The sequence below is a fragment of the Capsicum annuum genome, chromosome 3 (assembly GCF_002878395.1).
Source record: "Capsicum annuum cultivar UCD-10X-F1 chromosome 3, UCD10Xv1.1, whole genome shotgun sequence".
NCBI lineage: Eukaryota > Viridiplantae > Streptophyta > Magnoliopsida > Solanales > Solanaceae > Capsicum > Capsicum annuum.
In genome coordinates, this window is record NC_061113.1 from 261,381,229 (window position 1) to 261,405,403 (window position 24,175).

Here is a 24,175-nt window from a genome sequence, read left to right on the forward strand (position 1 = left end):
GAACTTAAAAATGTATTATTTTACTCTCTTAAGAGCTGACGTGACAATAAATAAATAAAGGTGCGTTTTAGTAAAAAAAAAAGTATAAATTTTTTTATTTTTTTTTTAGTGGAGCCTACTTTAATATTTTTAAACATTATTTTTCCCCTTCTTCCTCACACCCCAACACCCCTATTTCTTGTTCTTCTTCACACCCCACCTCCCCCGTTTCTTCTTCTTCCTTTATTTCTTTTTTTTTTTCACTTCTGTTCGCCAAAATCTTCAATCAAATACACAATAATAAAATTCATAAATTATACAAAAATAAACTTTCATATAAAAACCAAGAATCAACAAAATAAACTCAAAAAATACATAAAAGTCATTGTGTAAAGCACAACACATGCCGTTAGTCTTTGTCACTCCCTTCTTCTTCTATTTTCCAAACTGAAACTTTTTTTTTTTAGTTCATAGGCTTCTCTCTTCCCCATTTTCAACACAAATCGACGATCACTACCAATTAATTTTCATCACCGCTATCAATTTTCAACCATAAACAGTTAATCAAACGGGTCTCCACTATATATATTCTTTTTATTTTTGAGTTCGTTTTTCTTGATTTGGGTATGTTTTGTTATGTGTTTTTCAGTTAGATTCTGAATTTGATTTGTTTTGTTGGGTATTGATCTGTTTTGTTGTTTTGGGTGATCGTTGGAGTGTTCAAGATTAAATTTTGATTGATTTTCTTGATGTGGTATGGCTGATTTTCTTGTTTCAAGATTTGTAGATTGTCGATTTGTGTTGGAGGGGGATGGGGTTGTGAAGAAGAAAGAAAGGGGGAGGGGGGGCATATATATATATATATAGTATATATTTTACTTTTAAAAAAATATATATAAAAATAGTATGTGTGTGGGATTATTTTTTTTTAAAAAAATTCTAATTTCTTACATAGCAATGACATAACACTGATGTGGCGTTGATTTGGCAATGACATGGCGCATGTGTAGTGCACTCTCCGTTGTGAGAGTGAGATTTTGATTTTAGGTTGAAATTAATTCACATGAAAATTGTTAAGGGGGTTAAATAATTGTCTGATTAGTTTAGGGTCTAAAGTAAGCTTTGCTGGCAGGTTAAGGGGTGTTTTGATGTATTATCTCTTTTAAAAAATGTAAAAATTATATAGATTAAATCTTGTTTCGTTTTTTTGTTTTTTTTTGGGAGGCGAGGGGGTTAACATTTTTCGTTGTTATGACATAAGCAATCTATAAAATTAACTTATAGTATTATTATAAAGAAAAGTAAGGCTTGGAATAAAGTTATCATAAAAATGTACGATAAAAAATGCTAAAATGAGGTTATTAAATAATAAGCAAAAACAAATAGACAAGGACGTAATCACATTAAATCAAGTGTTCAAAATATAACGATAAATTTTTGTCTGCCGAAAGACAATCAGCCCTACAAAGTTGTATTCAATCAGTTTTTCCCACAAACTATGCGTAATAGCAGAGGAATTGTAATGGATGTCACTCAACGGTAGAGAGACAAAAGTGTTAGAAGCGCCTTTCCCATCTTCCAATGCAATCGGAGAGGCTTCCGGCATTGCATTATAAACTAGCTAGAAGCCATTATACTTCTAGTCCATGCCTAAGGTTCGAAACCATGCATACCCGCAATATATATCAAACTCACCATTTTGTTGCATAACTAAGTTAATCGATAGATAATTAATTCCGAAACGAAATAGATGTGAATGTTAGTGACAATTATAATACAATTAAAACCAACCATACGATACAAATACAATACAACAATCCTATCAGGCTGTTAGTAGTTTTTTCCTTTCCTTTCCTTTCCAATGTAAAATAAAATAAAAACTTCACATAGGTCATACAAGCAAGTAGGGTAAAAGTAAATTACTACATTAATTTGGAGTGCAGGTAAGTTGTTTTTAGTACTAACAATGATCATCGTTCTCAACTTACAGTTGATCAGAAACCCCGTGTTTCACGGGCATCATTTTATGCGTTAACAACGTACGTCATTTATTAACAGATCGAGTAGCAAAGCAAATTGAAGTCGATCAGTCCCCCTACATCTCCTCCATTATTTTCATCCCATCCGCTGCTACAATCACATTCACATATATACTCTCCCTCCCTACAATTGCTTCGGAATGTAATTGTCTTTGTGAAATCCTTTCCATTCATCAAATAATAAGATAGAAAAAAGGATATATAGAACTCAAACCCTACTCCTATCTCATGTCCATGAAATTAAACAAGCCAAGTCTTTACATGCGCATGCTTGATCAGAAGATGTAATTTCCTCAATCAGCCATCAGAAATAACTAATGAAACGCATAATTAACATACACAATATATGATGATTAGAAGTCCAAACAACGGGGCCTTTAGTGACACATATGCATGCGAATTAGTGCTTAATTAAGCTAGAACATTGTAACCGATAAAAACAAAACAAGTCATTCCACAGGCGATCAAACCTGGAATGCAAGAAGATACTAGTAACTACAATTAACATAACCTTTTTCCCTCTCAACCTTACAACAAAATAAAAACACTACTTCTTCTCGCATATGCATTGCATTAAGCACCAAAATACAGAGTCATTCAGTGATCATGACAATGTTTCATTTACACATGACTACTACTAATATTGAAGCACTATGATAGTAATTATACAACCAGACACGAACATAAGCAACACCAAACTAGAACTAGCCCGCTAATTGTGTGCAAAATTACTTCTGGACCACCTAATTTTTCAGTGAAGTGTATGCATCAGACCACCTTTCGGAGCCAGCTATTACTACTTCTTCCCAAATCCGAGCTTGAGATCAAGCTCCACAGTAACACTAACCCCTTTACTCAATTCATGATTCACCTGGTGCTCAGTTGGGCTGAATAGATGTGCAGTTGAAGTTACCACTGAACACTTCCTTTTATTATTAACACACGAAGCTCCGGTACTATTCTTCTTTTTCTTTTTCTTCTTCATTTCAGCATCAGATGAATTAGAAGATGATGACGTTGTGGATGTATTTGAAGTAGCCCCTACTAAAGGCAATGGAACAACTGGAGGAATTTGGAAGTTGGTTCGGGCCTTTGAGCCTCTCAGCCACCTCGCCGCCGCGTCGTATGCACGCGCCGCCTCCTCCGGGGTGTCGAATGTCCCTAACCAGTGCCTGCACCGCCCTATACGGTCGCGTATCTCCGCTGACCACCTCCCCCATGGCCTCTTCCTCACTCCTCTGTAGCTCTTCTCCACATTTTTACTATTATTATTACATTTTTCAGCAGGACACGTGCGCTTCAGAATTGAAACTGCATGGCCACTTTCTTCAGAAATTTGATCATGATTCTTGTTTTCACTATTTTTATTGTTGTTACCGAAAAGAACATGTTCACCAACAACCGCAGCAATACCTTCAAGAACAGGGGATTTTTCATTTTCTTCTTTTGATGAAAATGAGGAGTCGAGGGGATTAGCGGTATTATCATCAGTGTAGAAATAATTATGGGGGAATTGGTGATCAGTTGGTTCATTTAGGTGATGGGGTTTTTGAGTAGTAGGGAGGAAGAAAAGGTCAGCTTTTCGAAGGAATTCGGTATGGGAATTATACATTGTATTGTGCTAAAGATGGAAGGTGCACAAGAGTAAGACAAAAACCGAGATTTTACAACTATAATGATGACCATAACTCCCAGTTCAACAATTTATAATCTCACGACATTGCCTTTTTATTTTTATTTTTTAAATAATACTCCCTCCATTTCTGTTTTAATCTTTCCCAAAACAATGTAGTAAGTAACATTTTTCTTAAGGGAAAAAGAAATTATTTTCACCTCATACTATACAAGAAAAGCCTAAGTCATATCTAAATTATATAAATGACCTATTACACACCTCAATTATATAAAAATGATATTATTACCTCCCCGCAATTTTCATTCTAAGACGCATGTGTTACACTTATTTTAGGCGCATCCAGCCTATTAAATAACAAATGTAAATGGCTAAAAATTATTAAGGAAAAAGACATCGTTTCCACCCCAAATTATAGTTGAAAAATCGAATCCACAACTAAGCTATATAAGTGACCTATTATACACCTTAACTATAAAAAAGTGATACTTTTTACTGAGGTGGTGCTGACGTGGCAGCGCGTGTAAAACACTACACCACATGCAAGTGATGATAGCCTGACAGGGTGTAAATAGTTTCACTTTTTTATAATTTAGGTGTGTAATAGGTCACTAGTATAGTTTAGGTATGACTTCAAATTTTCGAATATAGTTTAGGGTGGAAATAATGTCGTTTCTCTTTTTCTTAAATAACTTTTTAAATACATAATTACTCTTTTATTTTTATTGATCTTATTTAACTAAAAAGTGAATGTATTATTTTTTTATGTTTTAAATAAACATTAATATAAATATATTTTTAATGATAAAGGATAATATAATAAATATTTTCAAGTTAAATCTTTATTCTTTAAATTCTGTATTCAATTGAATTAAATCACATAAAATAAGAAAAAAAAAGATAAATTATCACTCCTTCATTTTATATTACTTGATGCACTATTTAACAATGATATAAAATTCAAATTTTATAACTACTACATAATTACTTAATACTGAGGATATATTGTTAAAATTCTAAATTGGATAACTGCTAGGTAATTACTTGATACTGAAGATGTAACAAGAAAATGATAATAAAGCAATTTTATTTTTCAAAAGTATTAACAAATAGAAATAATTATTTTTAATTCTTTTTGTTTATTTTTTTATTTTGAAATTTTTAATAATATTTATCAAGTTTATAAAATTAGATAATTTATTTAATTTTATTTTCAATATTAAATATAATTTATTATCTAATATAATTTTAAAATATTAAATTTAATATATTTAAAGAGTAATATGATAAGATTACTTTTATTATTTATTATTTTTTAATTTATATATTAATAAAAAAATAAATAAGTAAAAATAAAGGAAGGATTAAAAAGGGAAGTAAAATGAACGGAAAGATTATTAGGGGGTGTTAGATTTTATTGATATGGGTGTCAAATATTCTTTTTGTTTTAAATTATTCGTTCTAAATTTTTTAATTATTTTTGTTATTAATTAAAAAGAAATAAAAAACTTTTATAGTAATTTTTTTTTTTATAAATTAAAATATAAATATTATTTAATAAAGATATTATGATAAATTATGTGTGTTAATTTGAAACGGATAATTTGAAATGAAGCAAGTAGGATAAGACAACAATCGGTCATGTTTATTAATTATCACTGTAATGACCCTGTCTTTACTTAGCTTGCTGCAGAGGTTGGGATATATTACCTCTTGTCTTGTTAAAAGGACCAAACTGCCATTGAAGCCCCTCCTCGGGTGACTCGTCAATTCTCATCTAACCAAATTTTGGATCAAAACAGTCTTCAAGGAGGGATGAATCCAACAAATACATTTGTAGAATTTTTAATGAATTATACTTCCTCTCAAGTTTACGAGTTTAATTCTAGCTTAGTGAATATAAATTTAAAAAAAATGTTTATGAATCTTATAGCGTTCAATGTATCAAATTGGTTTTAAATAATAATGATAATAATATAATTTTTTTGAAGCAAACTAAAAAAAAAAAAAAAATTAGAACAGAGTATTAGTATCAATGAAATAAAATTTTTTAAATAGAATCTTTTTCAAAATATTATTGTCACGGATTGAACTAAAAATATCATTAAGTATAGTATAAAATGTGACTTGAATAAGTAGGAAATCTGATGCAGGGACTTAAATGTCGTTGTGGGAAAACTGACTCATACGAAATAATCAGATACGGACATAATAATAAAACGGGGTGGGCATTACTCCCTATGTCCAAAATTTACGTGTAACACTTTTGTTTGGTTGATCCTAAAATAAATGTAGTAATTTTTTTATGGTTTATCCTAAAATAAATGTAGTAATTTTTTTATAACTAAAAATAATTTAATTTAAAAATTTAATTTTTATCTTAACATAATGATTGACTCGTTTGAAATTAATTATTTTAAAAATAATTGTTTGAATATTGTTACTTCGCTTTTAATGTAGAATAAAAATAACATCATAATAATAAAATAAATAATTTATTTAAAAAATAATTTTAAAATTAATTATTCCTTATCTCTTCTATCAAATGAGCTCTATATATCTTCAATTACAAATTTTTAAAGTCTTGTTTTTCTAATTTATAACAACATCAAACAATATCACGTAAATTAAAACAAAGAATACTAATTATTAATGGAATAAATGATCTCAAAGAATATAAAGAAAACGTAGGGGGCGTAATAAGGGCCGTAGGATTACTGTAATAAAAGACGTACGTCACAGTTGCGTCAATAAGAAAAGATAGTTTGACTGCATCATCCTGCATGGGTTTAGCCATGATTGCTGCTTTTAACCAGAGGAAGATTTGGGTGTAACACAGCTGCATTATTGTAACCGTGTGGTGACTGTTAATGAACCATCATATACAAACATGCATATACTAATATTATCTAATAATATGTAGGTGCAACAACAACTTTTAATAAGAGATTTGATCATGGAAGGATGAGTAAGTTACGTGCATGGGCAGATGAAAGGTACTTTGATCATCACATCAGTCAAGGGGACCATGGGGGTGGTATTATATTAAATAAATTTTTGGAGAAAGTGGGAAGCATTTTATTTTCTCTATTAATAGTTTTGGACGTGTATTAAATGACAATAATATGTACTGCTATACCTTTTGGAATGCAGTAAGAGGGGCCTTTATTTATTGTTTTGATCCATATGCCTAGTCTCTCCCGCACGCACTAATGTGTGTTTGATGTGCTTCTCATTTATGATTTAAGTTCGATGAATTTAATTTTGTAGTACGTGTTTCGATCACCATATATTTTAAAGATTATGAAAATGTGACATGTTAATTGCTAGAATAAATTATAGCGACAACAACATATAACGAGTGAAATTCCACAAATGAGGGTTGGAGAGAATAGAATATACAAATTTTATAATCACTACCTTGTAGAGATAGAGAGATTGTTTTTAAAAGACCCTCGACTCAGATGTAAGATAAATTAAAAAGTAAAATGTATCATAGAATATTAGTTTTACCGTATTCGTAACTAATATTTATAAGAAAGTTATATGTTTAGTGATTTAATTGTATAAATAATTTTCACACTGTAAATCCTTTTTCACGAGGTTATTTGCCAATTAGGTGTATAAGAATAATGCAGAATATATATATATGATGCATTATTGATGTTGGTATTAATTATACTTGCATTTCAATACAGTTATGCTGAGAATTTTCGTATCAATATTTGATTTGGTGTATGAAAAATAACATGCATTACATAATTTTCTTTAAAAAAAAAAATTGTTTACAAAACACTCTCCACAAATATGGTGCAAAGATGTGAAAATTTTTTAATAGAAAATTATATCTTTAACTATACTAATGCATACACTAAAACTCATTGCATTACGAATATCATGAATTTTCATTTATTAGTTATACATGCCTTAATATCAAATAAAATACTATACAGCTAAACGAAAATATAACAAAGAAGATACAAAAATAATACACAACACCATTACGTACATTATTTTTTTTCCAACACACTCCACACCAAACGATGTAAACGGCCCCTTAATTCTTATGGTTCAAGTCTGTTTGTTGGTGAATGGAACATGTCCAGTTTGGGGCATACTTCGAGGAAGTGTTGGGTGGGGTTTGCTTGCTACGTTATAATTTAGGAAACATTTGGGAGGAACAAAAGAGAATGTCGGTCTATAATTCTCTAAACAATATTGTTATTGTTGAGACAATATAGATCATACAGGCTTCTTCTTTCTTTAATTTTTTCACAAATTTAATAACCCTCCTCCCCGAAAAAAAAAAAATGTATTGATTCCAAGGAATTGAATTGGATATGAGTCAATATGGTGTTTTCTGTAATTTAAAGTACAAACACTGTTTTTACCGAGAGACATGAGGTGTTGTTTTATGTTTTGGAAATTGGAAGACACAAGGTATATAAAGACAGTAAAGGAAATCCCCAAAAGAAAGAAGACAAACCCTAAAAGTATACTTGGGGAGTATTATTATACTCTCATGATATTACTGATAGTATTCTCCCTCTCCATAATACTAATCGTTCTTATTAAAATTAAAATATTTATCGTTTTAAAAGTTTGATATAAAAGTATCTTTTATTTTCATTTTATTCTTTGTATTATTGATTTTTTAAGACTACAATTTATCAATTATGACAAATAATGTAGTAAAAAGTAAAATGATGAAAGATTATATATCTTGCGACATACATGAGGTTAAAATAATAAAACACTCTATTTTTAGTTTTTTTTTATTTTATTTTATTTTATATGACGCTATTTTCTTTTTAATCCATCTTAAAAAGGAATAACAATTTTTCATATTTGGTAACTATTTAAAGATATAATTTTACTTTTATTTTTACTGATCTCACTTATTAATTTTACTTAATTAAAGATAGTATTAATATATTTTTTAATAAATATCATCAGATTTTGTTTTTATTTCTTAATTTCTGTGCTCAATTAAAATATACTATATAAAATGAAATAAAGAAATAATATTTTTTGAGGATAAATAAAAAAAATTATAAATCAATAAGTGGATTATTGAAATATTTTTTAATATTCAAAATAAGTGAATGGTTCACAATTCAAGGTAGATGTTGGAATATTTTTTTCAGATTTATTCTTCATTAAATATGCATTGGAAGTGATTTATGATTATTAAGGTTTTGAAATTTGAAAATGATAAAAATAAAAAAACATAATAAATTTTTATTTTTATTTTTTTTCTTAATATGTATATTAAAATTAATAATTAATTTAGTATGAAACGGAGTGAGTAACTATTTATTAGTACTAAGATCGACATCTCTGTGGATTCTGCTTAGCTTGTTTCGATGTGTCAGTACTCACTATGGATTCAGGTACTCTTATTTCGAAAGTTTAATGCATTGGAAAAGTAAAATTGCCCAAAGTAATGCACTTTCTTTTTGTATCTTATTTAATTTTTGTCTCTTTTGAATATCCTTTTCGTGGCTTCCTCGTGCGCTTTCCTCTGCTTTAATCTATCTACCATTTTCTATCCTATATTGGGCTACGTGTTTTTGGGGTCCTTTGGTTTGAAGGCAGGCTGAATTGAGATTAATTATAATGGAATAAATTATAGTATTAGAATAAATTTTGTTAGAATTAATTATATTAAAATTATTTTTATATTGCATGTTTATTTTGTTATATTTAAAATAAGATTTTTTTATTTTATTTTATGTGTCATTATTTTTTTATTTATTTTAATAAGAATGTCATTTTTTTTCATTTGATAATTAATTAAAGATATAATTTCACTTTTATTCTTCTTGATCTATTTAATTAAAAAAAAATAGTAGCATATTTTTTAAAAAAGGATAATTTGTTAAATATTATCAAGGCTTTCCTTATTTTTTAAATTCCGTGTCCCATCAATTGGCGACACATAAAAGGGGACGGAGGGAGTATGTATTATGTAATTTCGAAAAATAAGTTAATTGATTACAAAAATATCTCTCGCCTTATTTAGCGTTTTTATATATTTTTTTCCAAAAAATTTAAATATTCATTTTTAAAACTAAAATTCTCATTTTATTTAGCTTAATTTTTTATGCATGTATATTTTCATAATTATATTATGTTATTTAAAAATAAAACTTTCATCTTATTTAGCTTAAATTTTTTTTTATTTTTGTCTTTTCATGATTATGTCGTGTGTGTTTAAAAATAAAACGTACATCTTATTTGGTGGGTGTTTGGCCATGAAAACTAAAAATTTTGAAGTTGAAGTTGGAGTTTGAAAAGTTAGAGTTGAAGTTGGAGTTGGAGTTTGAACTGAAGTTAGAGTTGAAGTTGGAGTTGGAGTTGTGTTTGTCCGTTAATATAATTAGAGTTGTTTTAAATTTTTTGTAAGAGAAGGAAGATGGAAATAAATGAAAACAACTTTTTTTTTGTTTTTCACTTTTTAAAATACAACTCCAAGTTGTATTTGAAATTCTCGTGGCCAAACACCAACTTGAAGTTGAATTATTTGTCATAAAGAGAATTTTTTTTTTTTTTGAAAAAGTAAAAATATTTTCATGGCCAAACGGGCTATTAATTTGAGATAAAACTTCCGGCTTAAATTTGTTAAAGTAAAAGTGAATTTATTGTTTATGTCACTTTATTTAAATACATGTCACTGATATATTATAAATTATTAAAATTATATTCATTTTAATTGATAGATACAATATCAATTTTCAAGTGATTAAAAAAATATTTAATAAAATACGTAATTCAATAGTGAAGTCACCATTTTTATTATTCCTAAATGAAATCAGAATATATAAATAGACATAATAATTAGTCAAATAATTCAACGTATATTATATTTATAAATAAAAAATATATTTCTATAATGTAGACTTTTAATGAATAATATAAAAATGCATCATAAAATAATGATTAATGAAGATTGTGAATGTCAACATAAATGGTATTAAAAATATAATGAATAAGCATGAATGTGAAAAGTTATTATAAAAAGAATTTATGGGATATTTTAGTTATTTTAATTATTTTATTTAAGGATAACTTATCTTAGTATTATTATACCATAGGGCTGCTTATCAGTTGAATAATTATGCTTAGCGGTTCGGCTTATTGGTTATCGATTTTTAAATATACTAATCCGCTAGCCATTCAATAAGATAACGGTTGGTTCGGTATCAAATTAGAAATTAACGGACAATTATTGAATGGTGTAACGGATAAATTTAAGTGAGAATGAAATATCGAGTGATTATTGGTAGTTCCTTTGTTTCTTCACCGACTAAGTTGTTTGTATACTGTGATTGATCTATTTATCAATCTTTTAGGCTTCTTGAGTTTTGTTCATGTAGTTATTTAATAGGAATCAAATAAGAATTTTCTTCTAGACCTAAAATGTAAGTAGAAATATTTTTAATTATTGGATTGACAGAAAAAAAATTAAAAATTTAATATTATTTGAATTTTTATGTTTTGTATCAAAGGACACATTTGGGTTGTTTCATTTTTATTGCGCTCCTTTGTGTTGTTGAGAATAATTTATGTTTTGATTTAAGAATTAATTTCAGATTTTCTTTACATTTTAAGGAGTCTGATAGCACTTTATGGTTAGATGTCACAAGAAGTGGCATGTTATTTTCTAAACTAAGAAGTGCATAGAATAATAAATGGAGTTTTATATGTTGGATTGACAAAAGATACTTATATATCTAGGGGTAAAAATATAATTATAATAATTCTTAATGGGTTAACGATTTACCCGATAAGAAAATTGAGTAATCTATCACCACATCAATAAGCCATTAATTATAAAATTTATCCGTTCTCCAATCATTAATCCGATAATCCATTACCAATTAGCCAATAAACTAATTTTGTGGTTGGATTAACGGTTACGGTTTTATTTTGAACAGTCCTACTATGCCACCAAGAGTGAGGAATAACTTATTTTGACACTAATTAATAATCATGAGATAAGTTATCCCAAATTATACAATCAAACAAGAAATTACGAGGCACTAAAATTCTAGCACAGAATTATTTATTTTTATTCCTCACATCAAACTACCGTTAGAGAGTCATATTTTCAAGTCGAAACAATAAATGAAATACTATGTTCATGCATTTTTAATTATTATATTTGATTTTGATATTCTCATTTAAATAAATAATAATTTCATTCACCTTTACTTGTAATATTTAAATTTGCATTTTCATTAAGAAATATTAATTGACATGATTATTTTATCAAATTATCTTTATTGATTGATGTTGAATATTACCTCTTAAAAATAACTTGAAGAATAAGTAATTAATAAAATATAATAAAAAATATCTTTTCTTGATATGTTCAAAGTGACAAGTAAAACTTAAAATATATTTTTGAAATAACGAATAAGTAAAAATAAACAAAGAGAGTAGCTTATTCTGTATTAAAGGATTGAGGATAAGTGATAAAGTATTCTTTCGTTCACTTTTGAATTTAATTCTGTTAGCGAGTCTTTTTCTTCAAGATAAAATTTTTCTCCATAAAATTTAAAGTTAGCAGGATCAAAATTTGGATCCCATACATCATTTTTAGAATTTATATACCAGAGTGTTCGAATTAAATTATTTTTAAATATTTTTAGTTATTTAAATATTTTTTAATTTTTGAAAGTCATGTTTGCTTCAGGCTTAAAAAATATACAAAAAATAAAATCATTAGAGACGCGCATGTTGAATTAAACTCTCACACATAAATGTCAACCTTCAAAAAAGTTACCAATGTTTGAGCGGATTAAAATAGTGGTGTCAAATATTAGGGTTGAGTTTCAATATAGGTGGATTAAATGGGCTAAGTTGATAAATGAATAAGATAATTTATTGTTCCGCTCAAAAATTATTTGTGCTGAAATAAGATAAACTAAAGTGATCTAAACACTTGTTATAACGCAAACTATCAAAATTTTACTATGTTTGGAAGTTTAAATTTTGAACTTTTGAAATAGTCTGTATTGGTTACAACTTTCGTAACTCCTTGCAATTGAATGTTATGCAGATAACTATTGAAAACTGTTCATATCATCTAAATTGAAAACAGATAAAGAATTTTTAAGTAAGTTTTTTATTTTTATTTTTTGCAATATATCATTAACATCAGATTTTTTTTGAGTGCTTAGAAGACTCATATTAGCACAAGATAGTGCCAACATGACGCCGGCGATTTCAATTGCTCCGACAATGAATAGAGTTACAACTCTAATTTTCACTGCACTAATACTCTGTATTCCTAATATACTAAATTTTAATTTCTTTATTTCTTTCTTAATAATTTTTTTTGATTTATTATTGTTATATACAACATATTAAATTTAAAAATATTTTAGTAAAATTTGTCATTGCTCAATTAAAAAAAAAACTATATATTCATCTAACTGTTGACGGGCTCAAACCGGCTAAACAATAAGTATACGGGTCAATTACTTCACCAAAATTTAAACTAAATATAATTTTATGAATTGATTTATTACATTTGCTTTTAAATATATTATGTCAATTAACATATTGATTCATAATGTTGTCCAAATTTTTTGGTAGGACGTTGATAGGTTAAAATAATCTAGTTAAGAGTATTATTATTCATTATTTATAGTCTAACCTAATTATTACAAAAGTTTCATTAATGAAATATGAATTTGGTTGCATTTTAAAAATAAGAGTAAATACATAATTACCCCTGATGTTGGTAGAGATTTTAAAAAGAATATCTAAACTTTAAATTCGACTTATCACTCCATGATTTTTCTTTATTTTGTTGTAAATACATCATTTTTCGCTGAATCTCAGTCATAACAAAGAAAATAAACATACGCACCAATCAGGTGCTGCCACGTGTTAAATATGTTTAATTTCATATATATTTTTTATTTTTTTTAATAAAATTTTCCTTTTTATTTAATTTAACACCCCACCCCCTCTTCCCCATCCCACACCCATCCAACAACTGCCCTTCCCCCGCCCCGCGTCCAGCAGCTCCCCTCTACCCCCACCCCCATTCAGCACCCCACCCCCCCGTACAACACCCCCACCCTATTAGCATCTCCCCCTAACCCCTCACTCCATCAGCATTCCCGTCTATTTTTTTTTTGTTCAAATCACTTCAAAAAATAGTTTTATAATTGAATTGAGTTTTAAAAATAGTTAAATTATATGATTTAACTGAAAATGGAGCTTTAATGATATGATTTAAAAAAAAAAACTTTCAATGGAGGAGCTTTAATGGTGACACTATGTTGAAGAGTTTTAATGGTGTTGAAAAAGACATTGTATTAAAGAAAAAAAGGCTGGGTAGTTCAATGATATGATTTAATTGTAAAATAGAGCTTTAATGAATTTTTTTTTTTTTTAAAAAATAAGCTTCAACGAAGGAGCTTTAATGGTGATTTGAGTTAAAGAAGAAAGGGCGGGTAGATTGGGAGGGGGAGGGGGGCGGAGAGGGGGTAAGGATAATTTTAAAAAATAAATATTATTTTTTAAAAAATAATATAAATTATATATCAATTATTTTATACGTGGCAACTTTTAATTGGTTAAAAATTCAAATTCGAGCCCTTCAAGCGTCTGTGATGCGTGTATACACGCAGAGGGTCAAAATGGTGTGTTTGCAACGAAATAAAGAAGAATCATGGGGTAATAGGTCGAAGTAAAAGTTTAGATGTCTTTTTGCAAATCTTGAACAAGATCAGGAGGTAATTATGTATTTTCTCTAAAAATAATCACTTTACACTAATTGCCTTATTCTCCTTGATTCCAGTATTCTTCCATAGGCTTTCATATAACGATTTTCATGAAGAAGACGGGGTTTCTTGTTGTTCAGTTGCTTTTAGTATTCTTCTATAGAATTTCATATATTGGTTTGGGCAAAATTCAGAAATACTATACTTATCCCCTTAATTATGAGTTTTATAACAAAAGTTTCATAATTACATAATATAATATTTAAGTATGCTACTTTATATATTTTTTTCGATTGATTTTCATGAAAAAGACGGGCTTTCTTGTTGTTTTTTTTGTTATATGATGTTCTCAACTATTTGTAGACATTAAAATCTTGTGGATTCTACAAAAAAAAAATAAAAAATTGTTGGAGTTCTTAGGACTACTTTATCCTAAATCTAGTTTGATGGCTACTCTACCTAAACCTTAAATTATGTTTAAATAGAGGGGAAAAATATTCCTTTCGTGGGATATTCATAAAGGAATCAAAACTCTCTCTTCTTGATAATCAAATACATCAAAAAAAATACACAAACTCTCCTTTCATGGAGATCAAATCAAAATGTTCCTACGTTTGCGAAATATGCCACTATCGGCCCTTGAATTACGGAAAAATTCATATCCAAATCTTTATACTTGTGAGAAATACGTTACTGACGGCCCTCGAATTATGGAGAAAGGAGAAAATCAAGAGAGGAACGGATTTGTACCCATATTGTTTATCAATAAAAAAATTTGTTTCTTCATATTTTTATTTGTGGTTGAAGTTTATTTCCCATGAATTAAATTATATTGAAAATTCTATTGCTTGCAATGGTATATGATTATGAGTTATTAAATGACAAAATGAATAAATATTCTCAATTGGAAGACATGTTCTAAAGGGTCTAATGAATTCCTAGTTGGAATTAGAAAATCTTTTTAAATTGATTCTTTTATTACACTGTGATATTTTACATCATTGAATAACACTGAGAACAATTGACTGCTGACAAAATTATCAGACATTCCTTATTTCTATTCAACAACGTATGAATTCTATTCAACAACGTATGAATTCTTTTATAGGTTCTAACTCTATTCAACAGCGTATGAATTCTTTTATAGGTTCAAACTCTCTTGCGAACATTAAATAAACAATTTATCCTCACAAGTTTTTTTTAACTAAACAATCAAACCCATAAATATAATTATTGAGATCGAATTTAATAAACCAAAAGATATCCTTACATATAAGTATATTACATGAAATACAGCATTTAAAACACCTCATATACTTAGCAATGCTTATTATTTTGTCACATTTAATACATTCTTAAACTCTGAATTCAATAACTGGACCAGATAACGAATAGTTAAAGATGATTTTCTTTCTGAGAAGTCCACTATATGCCACCAAAAAAATTAAACATAAAAATAAAGATAAAAATTTGAAAAAGACATAATTAGATGAAGCGTGATGTCTTTAAAATAAATGACACATATTTTTTTAGAACCTTCATTTTTCTAAGTTTTATTACGTGGATTTCATATTTATAATATATTTACAAGTGATGATGCTTTTAGTTCATAACAAACCCATGTTAGAATAATTTTATTTATAATTTTGCAACTTTCTTCAAGTTAATTAAATGTTAGCTATATGTTTCAGTATAATATGTTGGTTTTTGTTACCAAAAACATTATATGATGAATATAAATATTTATGTAATTTAATTTAAAATTTTAAAATATCAGATAAAAATTCTACTGTTAAAAACATGACAAATTAAAATAAAATTTTGAAAACTAGGAAAGGAGAACACGGCTACAATGCTGAAACCATAGTTTATATCAATTACGTCTTATAATTTGTTTAATATGATTATGTTAATATTGGGAATTAAGAGGAAGCAAATTTATTAGCTATATTTAGTATTAGAAAAATAATAACGCCGACAACAAACAAAACATATCCAATATATTTTTACACAATGAAATCTAGTGAGGATATAGAGTAAATGCATACATATCGGCTCAAAACTAGTGTTAGAAAAATACTTTGTTTTATTAGGATATATATATTTTTTTTCAAATTTGCCCAACACCTTTTTTTTTTTTTTTTTTTTAAATAACTCCATTTAAATTGTTTCATGATTTTTTAGGAAAAAAATACATTCACACAACCAAATATGATTTGCAAGAACTAAACCAAAACAACTCTACTTACAAAATTTACAATAAAGTGTATATAGTAGCTCGTACTCCTATATCGGATCTTCTCTATGATATCACGATACTATTTATTTTGAGATACTATTCTTTGAGATTAAATTTATTTGATGGTATAATACAAAATTTGGTGATTTTTACTAGTTGTTAAAAAATTGAGGGGTATAACTGTATAAGCCATATTTTTTAAAAAATTAATCCAAATTGTAAATTTTTGACTTAAGTATGACAAACACCCACTTAAATTGCATGCCAGTGCTTAAATTGCGTATTTGTTTTCGAAGCCAAACGCCCACTTAAATTGCATACTCCTGCTTTAGAGAGATATTTTGGCCTTGCGATATCTTGATCAAATCCTCTTTTAATCTTATTAGTTTGTTATTGATTTGTCACATATTTAAAGAAATATTTAATAATAGGATTAATTTTACTACATCACTCATTGAATATAAAATCTATCGGAAACAACCTTTCTACTTCTTTAGAGGTAGAGGTATGGACTGCGTACATCTTACTCCCCAGACCCCACTAGGTGGGAATACACTGGGTTTGTTGTTATTGTTGTACTCATTGAATATAATGAATAATGAATTTAATGTTTTAGAAAATGCATCTGATAATAAATAATGTTTAATAACAAGGATAAAAAGGACACAAAATGAGAATTATTCAATGATTTTTCAAACTGAACAAATATTATTAGATATTTATTTTTAATGTATAGTAGACAATTAAAGAACAGTGGTTTTTCAAACTGAACAAATATTATTAGATATTTATTTTTAATGTATAGTAGAGAGTTAAAGATGAACGAAGAAAGTAATAGCGACATAACAACTCCATCAAATTATTTGTCATAATTTAATTAATTTCTTCATCAAATTATTTGTCATAATTTAATTAATTTCTTTCACGCTTCTTAAGAACTTTAATTAAGAGAGTTTATTTACTTCCTCCGTTCACTTTACTTTAAATTGTAAATAATTTTTCAGTTTACATCCATTTTACCTTTATAATTAAATACTTTAAAATTATTACATTAAACGGTGATATAGTAAAATTATCCCCAATATTTAGTATTTCTTATCTCTACTTAAAGAGAAGTGTTAAATGTTAAATAAATATTACTTGTAAAATGTGATGCACTAAGAAAGAAAACAATTATGCCAAATCATAAAGTAATTAATGTGCACAACTTCATTTAGATTCATCATGAGGTATGGTCCCAAGCCATGCAGGAGGCTGCATCCCAGTTTGCTCTTGCACAGTTTGCAGCAGTGGAGGCAGCATGCGGTACATACCCGCAACATCCTTCAATCCGCTTCCACCTTCTCCACCATCAGCACCTGACCAAATGCTGATCTTTGGCTGCATACCGTTCACTGCTTGAGCGTTGATATTCGCGATTTCCTGGTAGATACCGTTGTTGATCATCAAGTAGTCTCTGAGTGCAGAGTAATTGTGATTCAATTCCTTAAGGATGGACCCTAAGTATACGGCTTGTGCTTTCCCAATCGCTGCTACTCCTTCGGCTTCCTTCTGCTTTGCATACAACTCACTGTTTGCAGCCTGCTGGCGAGAATAGAATTCAGCATCTGCTATTGCTTTTTGTGCCTCTGCTTTCTTCTGGCTTTCAAATAGTGCGGCTTCAGCTTCCTTCTGTCGCTTGTATAATTCTGAGTTTGCCTCTTGCACCTGTTGACAGGTTAGTAATTCCATTGATACATGTATAAATGATCTAGACTTACAATATTACAAGATAATCTCAATGTTGGTACAGAAACTTTGTGAAGGCTAGTTCGCTAACTAGGAGTAATATATATTGTAGCACAAAGGAAGTATATTACGGATTTTACAACGAAGCTCAACCAGAACTATCTATCAGTACTATAACTACATAAGGTATAACGTAATAGGTACTGCAGGCATGCTTGGCAAAAAGTCAGTTACAATCTGAGGGATTTACTTGTGCGTCATGTACATAATAATGTACAATAATAAGCTACATATAGTACTAGTAAATAGTAATAATTACTTGTATAAGGTAATGCTTGACTAATTACAATGGATTCCCAATCAATAACGTCGTCTATGCATTCAACATTTTCGAATTTAGAAACAACTTTGATTTTAACAAGAAGAAATTAAAAGAAATACCTTAACGTCGTATTCAACATTAGCCTGGCTAAGAAGCTCAGCCTTGAGCTTAGCCGTCTGAGCAAAAGCTTTCTTCTTCTGCACTTCCATTTGCAGTTCTGCCTCTCTTATCTCCACCGCCTTTTCGGCTTCCACCTCCGCCAGCCTGGCAGTCTGAGACCACCCTGCTTTCTTCTTGGCCAGCTCAGCACTCGCCTCAACAACCTCAGCTTCTCTTTGGTTCTCAAATATTTTGACTTCAGTCTTCACCTTAACTTCTTCTTTTTTGCCTTCTCCTTGCCTTCTGGTTGATATGATCATTGTCTCAGCATCAATCTTAGCAGCATTCTGTTTTGTCTCTCCATCTCTTTGCTTTGAACCTATCTCTCCTTTCATCCGCGCCTCCGCGACATCTATCTATTGTCACATCATGATAAGAAGAGAAAGCAAAAAGAACAAGAACAAATTAAATAACAGATGAGAAACGTCATTGAGTTCACATACTAGTTATACATGAATATTTATAATGAATGGATTCTTATGCATATTATATTGTGAATATGAGTGACAAACGGGCAGGTAAGATATGGGTTGTTAAACAAAAACAGATAAAATATTGGATCCGACAAATAATATACTAATGTGGTTAGTCCATGTAATTTTAGAAATAGTAGGTTGAAAGTCAAAATAAGCTTAACTAAACTCCTCCAAAACAAAAACTCATAAAAATAACTTAACATCTTTAATAGATCAAATTGGATGGCTATTTGTCTTAAAACCATTTAACCAGAATAATATTGTAGTGATGGAGATGCATGCATATTAATCAATAGATTTTCTGAAAAATTAACACTAATATATAAAGCAGAAGTAAAAGTAGTGTTACGCACCTTGGCTTGGTTAGCGGCTTCCATCTGAGTTTTTTGGCCAAGGTAAGAGAAATACTCATGGCCAGGAACATCAACAAGTTGTTTCACATTAGCATTATAGATATAAAGCCCAAATTGATTAAGTTCAAGTTGCACTTTCTCAAAAACTTCTTTCTTAAACTCTTTGGTTCCCTTGAAGATCTGTTCCATAGTCATGGAAGCAGCAAGAACACGAGTTTCACCTTCGATGATTCCCTTGACAAGTTCTTTAACATGATTAGAATTCTTGTCATGGTTAGATACAAGCTGCGCATACTTGATCAGGCTCTCGTTGTTTTCGTCCAATTGAGGTCCAATTGTGAACACAGCAGGGAGAACAAAGGGGAGCTTTTCGGCACTCATAGCTTGGACTTCGAATGAATAGTTCACAGGAGATATGTCCAGCCTTGAGCACTTTTGAAGGGGCCATAAGAAGTGCTTCTTCTTTAGTTTTATTTCATTGATGCCACTCCCGGTGATGGCAAGCATCTCCGATGGCCCTGCGACTATATACTGTGGAATCACCATGATTACAGAGAGTGATTGATAAACTAAGACTATCGATTTGATGATCAAATAGATAAATTATGGGGGACCCTAACCAAGATGGAACTATATATATAGGAGAGTCCCAAGCTTGTAGAATACTAATAATTATATGACGAAAGAAGTGGGAAATATCGTGCTAGTATCCTAGTTTTGCAGTGATTACAGAGGCAGAGGTGGTTACATATGTACTATTAAAATTTGAGTCCCACTCTATATTGAAGTCTCAAATTATAGTCATTCGCTAAATTTTAATAGATAGAATTAATTTATCCTAAGTTCAATAGGATAAGGCTAAGTTATCTCGATATAAATTTACAGCAAACCAAATGGAGTAAAACATATCCAAGATTTAATTCCGAGATATCACACCTTATCCACATGCCAAATGGTCTTACGACTAACCAATTATGAAACATAAGGAAGTTAAACTTATTTGACTTGATTCTTATTTTAATTATCAAAAATGTAAACTATTAGTGTGGTGACATGGTAAAAATTTATTCGCAGATATCTTCATATATATTATTTTCAAATACACATGAAAAGCAACTTCAATCCAAGCAGCAATAGTAATGCAAAATATAATATAGTTCAAGACCAGAAAATTAAAGCACAAAATCCCTTGGTAAACTAAAAAGTAATGAATGTGGACTTCATTTGGATTTATCAGGTAATGTCCCAAGCCAAGCAGGAGGGTTCATCCCAGTTTGTTCATGCACAGTTTGAAGCAGCGGAGGCAGCATGCGGTACACACCCGCAACATCATTCAATCCGCTTCCACCTTCACCTTTGCTTTGACCGCCATCAGCGCCTGACCAAATGCTAATCTTTGGCTGCATACCGTTCACTGCTTGAGCGTTGATATTCGCGATTTCCTGATAGATACCGTTGTTGATCATCAAGTAGTCTCTGAGGGCAGAGTAATTGTGATTCAATTCCTTTAGAAGGGATCCTAAGTACACAGTTTGTGCTTTCCCAACCGCTGCTAGTCCTTCGGCTTCCTTCTGCTTCGTGTACAGCTCACTGTTTGCGGTCTGCTGGCGAGAATAGAGTTCAGCATCTGCATTTGCTTTTTGTGCCTCTGCTTTCTTCTGGCTCTCGAATAGTGCGGCTTCTGCATCTTTCTGCCTCTTGTATAATTCTGAGTTTGCCTCTTGCACCTGTGTTAATTAAAAGGTCATTCTGATTTAATGTTAATTTAATGTTTTTTCTGTCATTCCCATATACATAATGTCTAAAATAGACAATCTCATATCTTGATATAGACGTTTGGTTCAGGTAATTTACATACATAATGCTAAGTCAAATTTTAAACTTTTTTGGTTTGAATTCGAACATCAATCTTTTCAAAATAAAATTTAGATATTAAAATTACTCATTGTGTAATACAAGATCGAGCAAAGAAAGTACTAGAGGGTGACTGGCTTTCGCCACTACCAGGCAATAATTACTGCAACAGGCATGCTTGGCAAATTAAAGGGGTTACAATAAAATCTGAAAGGGAGTTAGTTCTTCTGCCTTAGGTGTAATAATAATCTATTCTCTTCTGCTTGACTATATGATAATAGCACACATAAGGTACAATAATTACTAGTACTTTATATAGTACGTATGCTTGGTAAAGTTAAAGGGCGTATATTATGCGACGCAAGCTAAGATTTACATTGAAAGGATTCAAAATATAAGAAGTACCGTACCTTAATGTCGTATTCAACATTAGCCTTGCTAAGAAGCTCAGCCTTGAGCTTAGCAGTCTCAGCAAAAGCTTTCTTCTTCTCCACTTCCATTTGCAGCTCTGCTTCTCTAATCTCCACCGCCTTCTCGGCTTCCACCTCAGCCAGCCTTGCAGTCTGAGACCATCCTGCTTTCTTCTTTGCCAACACAGCAATTGCCTCAACAACCTCAGCTTCCCTTTGGTTCTCAAATATTTCCACTTCAGTCCTTACTCTAACTTCTTCCTTCTTGCCTTCTCCTTGCCTTCTGGTTGATATGATAAATGTCTCTGCATCAATCTTAGCAGCATTTTGCTTTGTTTCTCCGTCTCTTAGCTTTGCGCCTATCTCTCCTTTCTTCTTTGCCTCCGCCACATCAATCTATCAAATCATAAACCAAAAGAATAAATTGAAAATATGATCGAAAGCCCAAATAAATTAGGACAACAATAAGGATTGCCGAACCTAATAGCTTTTGCTCAACTAATGTATTTGTCTCAAGAAGCTTATTAAATATGTATGTATATATTACATTTAGAATCCAACTATTAACGTTTGAAACTGTCACTCTAATATTTTGAACACATAAAGTTTCAATTCTGACCTACGTTCAAATATTTTTGATTTATCAATTAGTCTAAGGGGATGTTTCTTTGAATAATTCAATTTTTAGCAAAAGGTTTTGCAAACATCCAATTACGCCCGTCTGAAATTTGGACTGGATTGTAGCTCAAATTGATTCATGACAAACATTATGAATATAATTTTTGAAAGTCTTGTAATTTGACATGTTAATATAAAGCCATAATAAACAAAAAGAGTGATATTATGTGATTGCACATATTATAAACATAACAAAAAAACTAAAACTTGATAATAGTTTAGCCTATTTTGACTTGGTCTAGCTCAAGTAACGGATCATTAACTTGATCATCTATCAACTCATCTCATTTTAATTCACTCAGATTTAGCTCAACCTATCTATTTGACACGTTCGATTTACTATGGTAATTTACAATTGTTTCAGTTCGATATAAAAGTATTTACAACTCTTAAATGAATAGATTAGTAAGCAATGTTGTTACGTACCTTGGCTTGATTGGCAGCCTCCATCTGAGTCTTTTGGCCAAGGTAAGAGAAATACTCATGGCCAGGGACATCTACAAGTTGTTTAACATTGGCATTGTATATATAAAGCCCAAACTGATTGAGTTCAAGTTGAACTTTATCAAAAACTTCTTGCTTGAATTCCTTTGTTCCCTTGAAAATCTGTTCCATTGTCATTGAAGCAGCAAGTACACGAGTTTCCCCCTCGATAACTCCCTTTACAAGATCTTTAATGTGGGTTGATTCCTTATCAGTATTGGACACAAGCTTAGCATACTTGATCAGGCTCTCGTAATTAGCCTCGTCCAACACTTTTGGTCCAATTGTGAAAACCGCGGGGAGGAAGAAAGGGAGTTTTTCCGCGCTCATAGCTTGTACCTCGAATGAGTAGTTCACAGGAGAAATATCAAGCCTAGTGCATTTTTGAAGGGGCCATAAAAAATGCTTCTTCTTTAGTAGTATTTCAGATATGCCATTTCCCGTGATGGCAAGCATTTCCGATGGACCAGCGACTATATACTTTGGAATCCCCATGTCGATCAGACTATAGATGACGATTGTTAGAGAGAGCGATAAATTAAGAATTTACGAATAGAGATTTGATGATGATGGAATTAATTTTATGATGTATATATAAAGAGAGAGTAGCTAACAAAATGAAATTATTATATGATGAAGAAGTGGGAAATATCGTAGGAAGTTGCTATAGTATTTAGTGACACAGTGATTACTAGGTCAGAGACGGTTAAGTACGTACGAAAATTTTGGAAATGAACACACTTTTGTTAGAGTTTTATGGAAATTTCATGCTGTCCCTCAATTAGATCCGTGGCTCTATAGTGTAACTCAACTTTTAAGTATATGAATAAGATTTCTTGGAAGTACTTGACAAGTTGTCAAATAAAAGGAACCAAAACGGCTAAACTTATTTAACTTTATTCTGATTGATCTCAATTATCATTATGTATTTAACCTAATGAAATGTAAAGATTAGATTACGAATCATTAAAATTGATTCGATATAATGTAAGTCATAACAAAATGTATAGATTAAGGCCTAATTAGGGAAAAAATGGCAAGTTACTATAAAGAAAAAGTCTAGCTATTCCATCTATT

General features: G+C 30.0%; 3 protein-coding genes across 3 annotated transcripts; all 3 read right to left on the minus strand.

Annotated features, from left to right (window-relative positions):
• Nucleotides 1-2,539: 2,539 nt before the first annotated feature.
• LOC107865857 (ethylene-responsive transcription factor ERF084) lies at nucleotides 2,540-3,744 on the minus strand. The gene has a single exon (XM_016712051.2). It carries the CDS (start codon nucleotides 3,628-3,630, stop codon nucleotides 2,815-2,817), a length of 816 nt encoding a protein of 271 aa, XP_016567537.1. The 5' UTR covers nucleotides 3,631-3,744; the 3' UTR covers nucleotides 2,540-2,814.
• A 14,014-nt stretch (nucleotides 3,745-17,758) lies between these two features.
• Nucleotides 17,759-20,327, minus strand: LOC107862014 (flotillin-like protein 3). Its single transcript, XM_016707446.2, has 3 exons — nucleotides 19,674-20,327; nucleotides 18,805-19,200; nucleotides 17,759-18,342 (listed from the first exon to the last, which is right to left on the minus strand). Exons 1-3 carry the CDS (start codon nucleotides 20,217-20,219, stop codon nucleotides 17,845-17,847), a joined length of 1,440 nt encoding a protein of 479 aa, XP_016562932.1. The 5' UTR covers nucleotides 20,220-20,327; the 3' UTR covers nucleotides 17,759-17,844.
• Nucleotides 20,328-20,727: 400 nt separating this feature from the next.
• Nucleotides 20,728-23,762, minus strand: LOC107862012 (flotillin-like protein 3). The gene is made up of 3 exons (XM_016707445.2): nucleotides 23,042-23,762; nucleotides 21,938-22,333; nucleotides 20,728-21,400 (listed from the first exon to the last, which is right to left on the minus strand). The coding sequence occupies exons 1-3, from the start codon at nucleotides 23,591-23,593 to the stop codon at nucleotides 20,894-20,896; spliced, it is 1,455 nt and encodes a 484-aa protein (XP_016562931.1). The 5' UTR covers nucleotides 23,594-23,762; the 3' UTR covers nucleotides 20,728-20,893.
• Nucleotides 23,763-24,175: the final 413 nt, after the last annotated feature.